This window comes from Triticum dicoccoides, chromosome 1A (assembly GCF_002162155.2).
Source record: "Triticum dicoccoides isolate Atlit2015 ecotype Zavitan chromosome 1A, WEW_v2.0, whole genome shotgun sequence".
Lineage (NCBI taxonomy): Eukaryota > Viridiplantae > Streptophyta > Magnoliopsida > Poales > Poaceae > Triticum > Triticum dicoccoides.
In genome coordinates, this window is record NC_041380.1 from 9,994,772 (window position 1) to 10,008,328 (window position 13,557).

At 43.5% G+C, this 13,557-nt stretch overlaps 2 protein-coding genes and 1 pseudogene across 2 annotated transcripts; all 3 read left to right on the forward strand.

Moving 5' to 3' along the window:
• LOC119349676 overlaps window positions 1-523 on the forward strand; it is a 2,304-nt pseudogene extending 1,781 nt beyond the window's left edge.
• Window positions 524-4,051: 3,528 nt separating this feature from the next.
• Window positions 4,052-8,309, forward strand: LOC119358375 (G-type lectin S-receptor-like serine/threonine-protein kinase At2g19130). The gene has a single exon (XM_037624951.1). It carries the CDS (start codon window positions 4,867-4,869, stop codon window positions 7,363-7,365), a length of 2,499 nt encoding a protein of 832 aa, XP_037480848.1. The 5' UTR covers window positions 4,052-4,866; the 3' UTR covers window positions 7,366-8,309.
• A 1,380-nt stretch (window positions 8,310-9,689) lies between these two features.
• Window positions 9,690-13,093, forward strand: LOC119349683 (G-type lectin S-receptor-like serine/threonine-protein kinase At2g19130). Its single transcript, XM_037617770.1, has 2 exons — window positions 9,690-12,272; window positions 12,851-13,093. The coding sequence occupies exons 1-2, from the start codon at window positions 9,690-9,692 to the stop codon at window positions 13,091-13,093; spliced, it is 2,826 nt and encodes a 941-aa protein (XP_037473667.1).
• Window positions 13,094-13,557: the final 464 nt, after the last annotated feature.

Here is a 13,557-nt window from a genome sequence, read left to right on the forward strand (position 1 = left end):
ATATCGATCCTTTAAGAAAAGATTGATGGTGCCTGTCAAGGAGAGAAGCAGCTCAGGGCTGAGGTGAGCTCAGTTGGATTGATCCAACATATTAACCTAGTCAAATTGATTAGTTTCTATTGCGAACAGGTTACTTGTGTGCGAGGACATGTCAAATGGTTCCCTTGATGGCATCTGTTTAAGAAGAGCAATAATGTTGATGTTGATGTACTAGACTGGAACATAATATATCAGATAACCCCAGGAGTTGCCAGAGGGCTATCCTACTTGCATCGGAGTTGTTGCGAGTGCATCATACACTGCGATATTAAGCCACAGAACATACTTGTCGATGCGTCATTTATTCGTAAAGTTGCCGACTTTGGTCTATACCACGTTTGTGGGGAGGGATTTTAGCCGAATTCGGACTTCATTCATAGGAACTATATGTTATCTTCCCCCAGAGTGGCTTAGCGGAGTGGCGATCACACCGAAAGCCGATGTCTATAGCTCTAGCATGGTCCTGCTGGAAATTATATCATGAAGGAGGAAGTCCTCACTTGAAACATCACATAACACTAACGACAACAGCACCGGTTACCAACATGATGAATATTTCCCCGTGCAAGCCATCAACAAGCTTCATGGTGAAGATGTGAAGATTTGGTGGATCCACAATTACACAACGACTTCTTCTTTCTTTTGCAGGAAAATATCCGATCTATTCATTTTCAATCATGGCAGTACAACGAACATCAGAAATAAAATTACCGAAAGGGTTTGCAAAGTTGCATGTTGGTGCATCCAAGATAGTCAATTTGACTACCCAATGATGGGTGAAGTGGTCCGGGTCCTCAAGGGTATACAGGAGATTGATATGCACCCCTATGCCAAGACTCCTTGCGGCTCTAACAAAAAAAAAATCTGATGCTGCAACTCCTATGTATACGTAATAATGATTCGTACAGAGTAGTTCGCTTTGTTTCAGCATTTTTTTTAGAAGTTCTATTGTGGAGCAGAATGAATAAAGGAAGGAGGCGCGATTGTCAAATCATCCATTATTTACGTTTTTTAATGGTAAACAAGCATTGTAGCAAACTATGCCCGTGCTAGAAATGCTCTGTTGATGGGATAGTTGATATATGTATACTTGGTGCATTCATGGAGATGTGTCACTTGTAAGCTGCTTATTCATTACCACATCCAGAACTCAGGCAACTGGTAAAGCAAATGCTGCGTTAGGTCCTCAATAACAGAAGCCACTCGCCAATATTACATCAAGTAAATTCCATTTCCCTGGGAACGTATCTGGTGCACTAGGACAATTGGTGCTACCGATGCACCGGACCCGGTGCACACTAAAAAATGTTTGAAAAAAATCAAAAAAAAATTTAGTGGATTGACACAATATCAATGTATATTGTCACAAAAATTCAAATCAAAATTTGAAACATTGCTCGAGATATAAAAATGAAAATTTTGACACAATATGCTAATGGGCCAAAACTGAAGCCCAACTTGTGTTATGTACTATTCAGTGTCAAATTTATTATTTTTATATCTCGAGCATTGTTTTGAATGTTAATTTGAATTTTTGCGACAACATACATTGATGTCGAGCCAGTGCACTGTTTTTTGAAAAATTTCAAACATTTTTTAATATGCAACGGGGACTGGTGCACCGGTAGCACCAATTGTCCCAGTGCACCAGATACACCCCCATTTCCCTTTTTGTATCAATAAGGCAAATAGAAGCTAACAGGCTACTCCCTCCGATCCATATTAATTGTCGGTGATTTTTGTGAACTATTTATAAACCCAAGATATACTGTATTGTCTGAGATGGCCTATTGATAAACCTAGACATGCTTCATCAGAAAGTTTTTTGTGAACTCTATTGTCTATGAAAGAAACATGGTTGAAAGCTCAAAATTAGCAAATGTATACATTGTAGATAACAAAGGCAGATTGCGTACTTCAAGAAGTACTACTCCATACTTTCTAACAAAGACCTTTTTAATTAAATGTCTTTCTTGACATGTTTCATATGAGGGATATGCTAATGAGGCATAGGACAAATAAGATCGACTTAACTTTTATTTTGAAAAACCAGAAATGAAGCAAATGTGAGGGGACGCTGGATGTGAGTATTTCTTACTTTTTACTCCTTTACTAGCTTTCTTTGGTAAGGACTCCTTTGATTCTATAGGATAGGAATACCATAGGAATAGGGAAGTAATAGAAAATAAGATGACATGTATCTTAATTCGTATAGGAAACGAAAATCTTATCTAACTGACGTTCCCCAGGGAGCAATTCCCGGCGAACACCCCCAAAGCCCTATGTTCTGAATCTAAGGGTGAAAGTTTTCTTTGAAAAATACACTAAAAAGAACAAAAAAAGAAACTGCGACGGCAGTTTTCAAAACTGCCACCCGAATACACATAAAATGCCTCCCTAGCCGGCGACCGTTTGCTAGCTAGCGGGGTCCATAGGAAAGGAGATAACAATTTTTTCTAGGATATAAATTTTTCCGTAGAACCTAGTTAAAAAAAATTCCATTGAAATGTGAAGGATATGAATCAAACCTACACGGGAATAGGAATCCATTCCTATTCAAATCAAAGGGCACAGAAGAAAATTTTCTTATAGGAATCTTATCCAACAGAATTCCTACAAAATTCCAGTAAACCAACAGAGGCTTAATTCTTGAGAAATTACTTTACACTAAAAAATCACATGTTTTTAAAACCTTTAAATTTAAATTTGTTTTTTGAAAGGTGGGAGCATAGGAAACAAAAATCTTATCTAGCCGACGTTCCCCATGGAGCAATTCCTGGCGAACACCCCCAGAGCCGTACGATCTGAATCTAATCCAAGGCTGGCAGTTTTCTACGAAAAACACTAAAAAGAACAAAAAAAAAGGAACTGCCATGACAGTTTTCAAAACTGCCACCCCAATACACATAAAATGCCACCCTAGCGGGCGACCGTTCTCCAGCAAGCAGGGTCCATAGAAAAAGAGATAATAATTTGTTCATAGGATAGAATTTTTCCATAGATCCATTGAAATGTGAAGGATATGAATCAAACCTACGTAGGAATAAGAATCCATTTCTATACAAATCAGAAAGCATAGAAGAAAATTTTCTTATAGGAACCTTATCCTACAGAATTCATACAAAATCCTGGTAAACCAACGGATGCTTATAATTATTTAGGGAGTTACTTCACAATTAAAAAATCAAATGTTTTTAAAACATCTAAAATTGTTTTTTGAAAGGTGGGAGCATAGGATTTGTGGTCATGAGCGGTGGGCCGGTGTCCACATGCAGTCGCTGAGGTGGTGGGCCCACGGCAGGCCCGGCCCAGCAGGCGACGCCCCGTTCCCCTCTCTCTCGTCTTCTCCCACCCCTCCGCCGTCGGTCGCTCGCCTCCCAGCCTCGCCGCGGCGGCCGGAGAGAGCGCACCAGCGACCGATGTTGGATATGCAGGCGGGCGTCGTGCACCTCACCTCACCTCACCTCTACGACGACCCCGACCGGCCGCCTCCGCCCGACCCTCCTCGACCCCCACTTGGACGCCGGTAAAAGCTCGAGCGCCTCGTCGACCACTTTCTCCCTCGCAGCTTCGCCGACTCATCTGTGTGCGTGAGGTGCAGGCAGGAAGCGGCGCAGTCGCCGGAGGTGAAGAAGCTCGTCCACCTCTAGCTCCTCCACTACGCCGACAAGTGAAGTAAGCCGCCTCATCTTGAATCTTGGTCAACTAGTTTTCTTTCTTTCTCTAGTTGACATGTGCTACAACAAGGATGCAATTTCTTCTGTAAGTAACAGTAGTAATTAGTTGGTCATGCTGTAGAAATTTCCTCGCTATTGCAGCGGTCACTGCCTAATCTGCTGCTTCAGGCTCGATCCGTACGGTCATGCTACTGCATAACTCTGAATCTTGGTCAACTAGTTGGATTTCGAATAGCATAATTACTTTCTGCAGTTGACATGTAGAAATTTGGTCGCTACTGCCGCGGGCGACGAAATGATCCCCTAAACATCTTTAGTTGCGTTCCTAGACCATTGAAGCAAATATTGTGGGCTGGTTAGTAAAATGATTTTTAAAAGTTGTATCTGAAGACCACCCTTGAATATGTCAATACCATGATCATTCAGGCTATTGCCTTGCTGGCTGACCTTTTTTACAGTTAGTATTGCTTGTACTCTGTTTCTTCATATCAATGAAAGATAGACAAAACTTTTTCGTATTCGCGAAATAAAAAGAGCTCACTGTCATAGTGAAAGATACCTAAAATGTCATTTTCCTGTTAAGCTTGGTGGAAAACTCATGATTGACTTGAGCATGGCCCACAGCAGCTTTTGTGGAAGCCTCATGGTTGACCTGACCAAATTCCGTGGCCACGTAGTGGAAGCCTCATGACTGACTTGGACACTTGGTGGAAAGCATCACTCAAAGTCCTCCTTGGTGTGCGCTGCCGACTAGCACGCAGTTTTCATGGTATACTGCCTGCCTTGTATTATGCAGAGAGGTAGTGGCTCCAATCTGAATTGGGCCACTGCTGTCCTAGTCTAAATTTGATTGGTCCCAAATGGATCGTAGTGACATTCCGCATAATCCAAATTTGGTTGGTCCCAGTCTACATATACATCCTCTTCATTTGAACAGCAGAGCAGAGCACATTTCACATTCACACTTTTCGAATTGGGCCACTGCTGTCCTAATCCGAATTTGGTTGGTCCCAAATGGATCGTAGTGACATTACGCGTGAGACAGTCAGCTGAGCATATTATTGATTCCTGTGCCAGTCTATATATACATTCTTTTCTTCCTTCTTCGAATAGCAGAGCAGAGCAGAGCACATTATTCACACTCTTTCCCATGCCTCCCCTCTACATATTAGCTCTTGGGCTTCTCCTCTTACACACTCCTCGCTGCTCCTCGTCTGCACCTGCTGGTGATACCCTCACTGAAGGCCAAGTGCTTGCCGTCGGCGACAAGCTCGTCTCGACGAACGGCAAGTTCGCGCTCGGCTTCTTCCAGCCTGCAACGACCACCATTAGTAAGTCTCAGAACGCCACCAGCTCCAGCTCCAGCTGGTACCTTGGCATATGGTTCAATAAGATCCCGGTTTTTACTGTCGTGTGGGTTGCTAATCGGGAGGAGCCCATCGCCCATTCCAACATCAACTCAACAAAGCTCAAGTTCTCAAGTGACGGCAATCTTGTCATTGTCACAAACCGTGCTGATGCCGTCACTGAATCCCTTGTTTGGTCCACTCATATTGTTAATAGGACACAAGCCAGTAGCATAAACACCACCACTTCTAGTGCCGTTGTTCTCTTGAACAGTGGAAACCTTGCCCTACTCACAAATAGTAAAGTGATGTTGTGGCAGAGCTTCGACTACCCAACAGATATCGCGCTTTCTGGCGCCAAGCTTGGCTGGAACAAGGTCACTGGTTTCAGTCGCAAGTTCATATCAAAGAAGAGCCTCATTGATATGGGTCTTGGCTCATACAGCCTAGAACTAGACACCAGCGGCGTCGCCGTCCTCAAGCGCCGCAACAATCCCTCTGTAGTCTATTGGCATTGGGCATCCTCCAAAACATCATCACTGAGTGTTTTACCAACACTAAAGACAATTATAGATTTGGATCCACGCACCAAAGGCTTGATGAACCCAATATATGTCGACAACGAGCAAGAGGAGTACTACATGTACACATCACCGGAGGAATCATCGTCTTCCCTCTTTGTCTCACTAGACATCTCTGGTCAGGTCAAGCTGAATGTTTGGTCGCAAGCCGACCAGTCTTGGCAAACCATATGTGCTGAGCCTGCCGATGCCTGCACTCCAGCTGCTACCTGCGGACCTTTCACAGTCTGCAATGGCAATGCTCAGCCATCCTGTGACTGTATGGAGAGCTTCTCTCAGAAGTCACCACAGGATTGGGAGTTTGAGGATCGAACAGGAGGCTGCATCAGAAACACACCTTTGCATTGCAGCACTAGTGGTAACAACAAAAACATGACAAGTTCAACAGACATATTCCACCCCATTTCTCAAGTTGTGTTACCCTACAACCCACAAAGCATAGATGTTGCTACCACTCAGAGCAAATGCGAAGAAGCTTGTCTCAGTTCCTGCTCCTGCACTGCTTATTCCTATAACAATAGCAGATGCTCTGTCTGGCATGGTGAATTGCTCAGTGTAAATCTGAATGATGGCATTGACAATAATTCTAAAGATGCTCTTTACCTCCGTCTTGCCGCGGCTGCAAAGTTTGAAAAGAAGAAGAATCAAACAAACATAAGAGTTGTAACTGCTGCAAGCATTATTGGTTTTGGATTATTGCTAATGCTCGTGCTGCTGTTAGTGATTTGGAAGAACAAATTCAAACCATTATACAACAATCAAGGTACTGGTGGTGGGATAATAGCCTTTAGATACACTGATTTAGTTCGTGCTACTAAAAACTTCTCAGAGAAACTGGGAGGAGGTGGTTTTGGTTCTGTATACAAAGGAGTCTTAAGGGACTCGACTAGTATAGCAGTGAAAAGGCTTGATGGTGCCCGTCAAGGAGAGAAGCAATTCAGGGCTGAGGTGAGCTCAATTGGACTGATCCAGCATATTAACATAGTAAAATTGATCGGTTTCTGCTGCGAAGGTGATCACAGGTTACTTGTGTATGAACACATGTTAAATGGTTCTCTTGATGGTCATCTATTTGGGAAGAGAAACATTGCTGTTGCTGTCCTAAATTGGAACACCAGATATCAAATAGCCCTAGGAGTTGCCAAAGGATTGTCCTACTTGCATCAGGGTTGTCACAAATGCATCATACATTGCGACATTAAGCCAGGAAACATACTTGTGGATCCATCTTTTGTTCCTAAAATTGCAGACTTTGGGTTGGCAGCGTTTGTGGGAAGGGATTTTAGCCGAGTTCTGACAACATTCAGAGGAACTGCTGGTTATCTTGCCCCAGAGTGGCTTAGCGGAGTTGCAATCACACCGAAAATTGACGTTTATGGCTTTGGCATGGTACTTCTGGAAATCATTTCAGGAAGGAGGAATTCCTCACTTGAAACATCATACAACACTAGTGGCAGTAGCAGTTACCAGAATGTTGAATATTTCCCTGTGCAAGCCATCAGCAAGCTTCACAGCGGAGATGTGAAGAGTTTGGTGGATCCACAATTGCATGGGGATTTCAATTTGGAAGAGGCTGAAAGAGTTTGCAAAGTTGCATGCTGGTGCATCCAAGATAATGAGTTTGATCGGCCGCCTATGGTTGAAGTGGTCCGGGTTCTTGAGGGTCTGCAAAAGATTGATATGCCCCCGATGCCAAGACTACTTGCAGCTCTAATGGTCTAACGGAACTGTCTGAATCTGCAACTTCAATGTAATATAATAACTCATAGAGTGTTTCGCATGCAATCAATGTTATTCATCTTTGTTTCAGCACATTCTTGAAAACTGTAATGTTGAGTGGAAGGAATAAAGCAAGCTTGCAGTTGCTAAATCATCTATTATTTGCGTTTTTGTGATAAGCAAGCATTGCAGCAAAATATGGCAGAACTAGAAATATGCATATGTTTTGTTGTTGGGATAGTTCGAGAGCCTGGTCATGCCTCATGCTCCCTCGATGGCGGGGCCTCTTCATTCACGACGTCAGCAGCCTGGACCCACAGTGCCGGTGTGGCTGTCTGGCTGCGAAGGAAACATGCTCAGACGAATGATAAAATGAATCCAGCCTTGAAGATGGCCAAAGATGACATGAAGGTATGTAATATGTTGACAATTACTACATATAAATGCACTTGTTCTGTGTTGATTTTTCTCCTATCACCATCTTCTCTTGAGGATATTATTGCCTTTCTTGGAGATTATAATGATGATAGAATTCTTATTTCATAATATTCACCATATTATATAGTAATGCAATGCATTCTTTCTTTCCTTGAATTATTTTTCTCAGAAGTAACTTGGCTAACAATGTCATTTTTATATGCTGCAACCTAGAAGAAACAGCCACCAGTGGACGGGAATTCGTCACATAAAGTGCTCTGTCTCCTTGAGTCCATGCTGACAAAGCAATGCAGAAGCATCCCTCCTACTGTAATAACTACATCTGGGCTTTTAAACATCCTAAATTTTACAAATTTGGTAAAGGATTCTCTACCAGCAGCAAAGAACTGTTTCTCTTTCGATTGCCCCTTTTTTTTTCTGCCTTTCTACTGTTTGCAAATGTCCTGATGTATTTATGTGCTGTGTTTTGGCATCTGGAACGAAGCATGAAGCATAAGCTTCTCAAGGTACTGCATTGCACTGTGCTTACACACTCATACTAAATTGCTGAGAAAAAGCTGCAGAAATTCATCCTCAATAAAAACCTTTACGTGATAATTCAGGTGTTCTTTTTAGACCTGGGATTGGAACTTCGAAACTTCTGTTTACAGTGCAGGTCAAACTGTATCTAATCAGGAAAATGCATAAGCTGTATAATCACCTGGTATTTTCAAATGTCTGTCTGATTCCTATATAGTCCTGGATAAGCCAATTCATACTGTAAAGATGGTCGAATCTCGGGCTCTCCGTCTAACGAGTTGCTTCCGGCACTGAGTGTTCATGCCAGCGGCTGTACGACGGCCTCCCTGCCTCTGGTTTCTGGTTCTACAAGTTGAGCAATGGCTGGTGGTGGTGGTGAGCTCTCTCTTCCCCTGCCCCCACCCCGCTCTTCCGAAATTGCATTTTCCACCATTGCAGGTCCAACTTGCGTAGACTTGTTATGAGCACTATAGCTTAAAGTAAAAGCTTCCACAAGGCTTGCGGGTCAGAATTAATCTCTTCTTCACTCACACTTGGGGACATTACATTGCATTTTGCCATGCTTCCATATTTCCTGTTCTGACAGTAGAGGTGGCAGCCTGTTCTATGGGTGCTCTGCTTTCAGATATATTGATATATTGATGTTGCGGATTTTGCCGAGTGAGGAGTTGAGTTTATCCAAGTAATCCTTGATCGATGGCTCTCGGGTAGCGGCTTGTAAATTGCGAGTCTTCGTGACGCAGGCTCCGTTCTCTTCCCCTCTGCAGGTTAACTTGAGCCCAAATACATGCATGCGTGCTTGCCGGCTCACACCATGATCCTAGCTAATTTTCTAGAGAAATAGAAAGCTTTACATGTACACATGGGTGTAGAGTGTACTAGTATTATTCAAGCATGAGGAAGAAGTGGCGAATAGTAGTTTCGCATGAATAGTATTTTCTTGACATCGGTAACACGTTTACAAAAATTCGTCAAACAATATTCCTGTCTTTCTGTGGTCACACTTCTGTACGCAACTTTTCTTGGTCTTTTGTGTTGCTATCAGTTGAATTTTCACCTGTGGTTCCATCCAGCCACTTGATGGAAGCTTAATTGAAGGTTCTCCTTGTAGACAAGCTAACCCAGCACATACTTTTTATCGTAATACTTCCTTGTATTATGTACATATAGAGATAGCACTAAGTGGGTGTACATCAACCTAGTTCAAGTTGCAGCCAAAGTCTGAATTGAATGGGTCCAAAATGGACTGTGGTGACTTTTCTGGACAGTCAGCAGAACATACTTGTTCAGCTCAACCTCTTCCATTCTATCTTATATATACAGCATCTTCTTCCTTCTCCAAATATCATAGCAGAGCAGCAATGTTCTCCATGCCTCCGCTCTACATATTATCACTCGGGCTTCTCCTCTTCCACACTACTCCTTGGTGTTCCTCCTTTGCAGCCGCATACAATGATACTCTCATGGAAGGCCAAGTGCTCGCTGTCGGGGGCAAGCTCTTCTCGAGAAACAGCAAGTTCGCGCTCGGCTTCTTCCAGTTCCAGCCAGCAAGCACCATCAGTAAGTCGTCTCAGAACACCGCATCTCCCAGCCCTAGCTTGTGGTACCTTGGCATATGGTTCAATAAGATCCCAGTTTGCACTTCTGTATGGGTTGCTAATAGGGATCAGCCCATCACTGACCCCATCATCAACCAAACACGGTTCAAGATATCAAGTGATGGCAATCTTGTCATTGTAAACCATGCCGCCAACAATGAATCCATTGTTTGGTCCACCCGCGTTGTAAATAATAGGACACACCTCAGCAGAAACTACACTGGTGCTGCCGTTCTCTTGAACAGTGGAAACCTTGCCCTCAAAGAGAGCCCGTCATCCGGCCTACCGGTGTGGCAGAGCTTCGACTACCCAACAGATGTTATACTTCCTGGTGCAAAGTTTGGCCGGAACAAGGTCACTGGTTTCAGTCACCAGGCCATCTCAAAGAAGAGCCTCATTGATCCGGGTCCTGGCTCATACAGCTATGAACTAGAACAGACCAAGGGGCTCGTCCTCAAGCGTCTCAATCCCTTGGTAGAATATTGGCTTTATGCATCCTCCACAAAATCATCGTTGAATCTTGTACCAATGCTCAAGGCAGTGCTAGATATGGATCCACGCACCAAAGGCTTGATGAACCCAACATATGTTAATAATGACCAAGAGGAGTACTACATGTACACTTCACTTGATGAGTCGTCTTCCTTTTTTATCTCACTAGACATCTCTGGTCAGGAAAAGCTGAATCTTTGGTCGCAAGCTAATCAATCTTGGCAAACCATATATGCCTCACCTAACAATCCCTGCATTCCTCCTGCTACTTGTGGACCTTACACGGTCTGCAATGGCAATGCACAGCTATCCTGTGACTGTATGAAGAGCTTCTCTCAGCAATCACCGCAAGATTGGGAGTTTGAGGACCGAACAGGAGGATGCATCAGAGATACACCATTACATTGCACTAGTGACAGAAACATCACAAGTTCAACAGACATGTTCCACCCAATTGCTCAAGTTACATTGCCCTACAACCCGCAGAGCATAGTCGTTGCTTCTACTCAGATCAAATGTGAAGAAGCTTGTCTCAGTTCCTGCTCCTGCACTGCTTACTCCTATAAGAATAACATATGCTATGTCTGGAATGGGGAATTGCTTAGCGTAAATCTGAACAACGGCATTGATATCACTTCTGAAGATGTTCTTTACCTCCGTCTTTCTGCCAAAGATTTCTTGCCAAGTTTGAGAAAAAACAAAATAAAACCAAATGTTGGAGTTGTTACTGTCACAAGCATTGTTGGGTTTGGGCTACTCATGCTCCTGTTGTTGCTGTTACTGAATTGGAGGAACAAATTCATGTGGTGTGGTTTGCTGCCATTATACTATGACACTCAAGGTAGTGCCGGCGGGATTATAGCCTTCAAATATACTGATTTAGTTAGTGCTACTAAAAACTTCTCTGAAAAGATAGGTGTTGGAAGTTTTGGTTCTGTATACAAGGGGGTGTTAAGTGACTCGAAGACTATTGTAGCAGTGAAAAGGCTTGATGGGGCCCGTCAAGGAGAGAAGCAATTCAGGGCTGAGGTGAGCTCAGTTGGACTTATCCAACACATAAACCTAGTCAAATTGATTGGTTTCTGCTGCGAAGGTGATCACAGATTACTTGTGTATGAACACATGTTAAATGGGTCTCTTGATGGTCATCTGTTTAAGAAGAGAAATGATGCCACTGATGTCCTAAATTGGAACATCAGATATCAGATATCCCTAGGAGTTGCTAGAGGACTGTCCTACTTGCATCATTGTTGTCATGAGAGCATCATACACTGCGATATTAAGCCAGAGAACATACTTGTGGATGCATCATTTATTCCTAAAGTTGCAGACTTTGGGCTGGCAGCATTTGTGGGAAGGGATTTTAGCCGAATTCTGACTTCATTCAGAGGAACTGCAGGTTATCTTGCCCCAGAGTGGCTTAGCGGAGTGGCAATCACACCGAAAGTCGACGTCTACGGCTTCGGCATGGTACTGCTGGAAATAATATCAGGAGGGAGGAATTCGTCACCTCAAACATCACACAATACTAGGAGCAGCAGCAGTTACCAACATGATGAATATTTCCCTGTGCAAGCCATCAGCAAGCTTCATGGTGGAGATGTGAAGAGTATAGTGGATCCACGTTTACATGGTGGCTTCAATTTGGAAGAGGCTGAAAGGGTTTGCAAAGTTGCATGTTGGTGCATCCAAGATAATGAGGTCGATCGGCCAACGATGGGTGAAGTGGTCCGGGTCCTCGAGGGTCTACAGGAGATCGATATGCCCCCTATGCCAAGACTCCTTGCAGCTCTAACAGAACAATCTGATGCTGCAACTTCAGTGCACTCCCTCCGATCCAATTTGGTTGTCGTTCAAACGGATGTATATAGCACTGAAATACGTCGAGATACATTTGTTTCAGCAACAACTAATATTTATCGGAGGGAGTAATAAACTTAATTCATAGAGAGTAGGCCGCTTTGTCTCAGCAAAAAAAAATAAAAATTGAGGTTCTATTGTTGAGGAGAAGGAATAAAGGAAGCAAGCACTGAGCAAAATATGGCCATACTATAGTTGTGTCACTTGTAAGCTGGGATAGTTGATATATGTATTTATACTTGCGGCATTCATAGAGATGTGTCACTTGTAAGCTGCTTCTTCATTACTTTGATGGTAAACTTGGACAACAAGGAGTTAACACAACCAACAGGAACAAAGAGATGCATGTTCTCAGACAACTTGTAAAGGAAATACTGCACTATGTTCTCAAGAGCAGAAGCCACTCGCCAATATTACATCAGGTAAATTCTATTTCCTTTTTATATCAACAAGGCCGACAATGACAAAAAGCTACTCCCTCATCCAAAAAAAGTGTCGTGGATTTAGTTTAGCTTTAGTTCAAATTTGAACTAAAGCCATGAAGCTTTTTTTGGATAAGAGTGAGTATTACATTTCTTTAGGCCTTTCTCTACATGGCGAGTACTCAATTAACCATAGTTACTAGTACCATTCAACTGAGCATTGCCTGCCTTAACCAAGCCCCTGAGACGAAGTATGCAGTCCATTGCCCGGTCGAGTTCGCCGCTCTTGAGTGCAAAACTGAACCATTTGCTGCTACTTATACAGACTCCGGTGTTTCTAAGGATGGCTTCCCTGTTGTTGCAGATGTCGAGCTCACCTTCGAAGACATTCATCTTGAATGATTTGGCAATGTAGACGGTCGGTTTCACGAGCAGTGAGATACCATCATGACAGCCGGCCACAGCTCTAGTGTGTGTTCGTTGCAGGAAAAGAAATAAAAATGGAGCGACGCGCATCACACCTCACATCTACGACGACCCCGACCGGTCGCCTCCGCCCCGACCCTCCTCGACCCCCGCTTCAACGCCCGGCAAGCTCGAGCGCCTCATCAACCACTTCCTCCGCCGCAGGCGCAGGTGGGCAGCGGTGCAGTCACCGGAGATGTAGAAGCTCGTCCACCTCTAGCTCCCCCACTACGCCGACAAGTGAGCCGCCTCGTCTGCATTTCTTCCTACTGCACTTGATTAGTCGAACCACATCAGACTAGTTACTGCTGCTTCAGGCTTGATTCATACTGTCATGCTACTGCACAACCCTGAATCTGGGTCAACTAGTTTTATTTTGAGGAATGCTATATTTTTCTGTA

Bases quoted from the DNA above. Each gene is read 5' to 3' on its own strand.
- LOC119358375 (XM_037624951.1), top strand. From the start codon at position 4,867: ATGCCTCCCCTCTACATATTAGCTCTTGGGCTTCTCCTCTTACACACT.
- LOC119349683 (XM_037617770.1), top strand. From the start codon at position 9,690: ATGCCTCCGCTCTACATATTATCACTCGGGCTTCTCCTCTTCCACACT. The intron at 12,273-12,850 runs GTATATAGCACT...ACATTTCTTTAG, and splicing joins TGGTTGTCGTTCAAACGGAT to GCCTTTCTCTACATGGCGAG.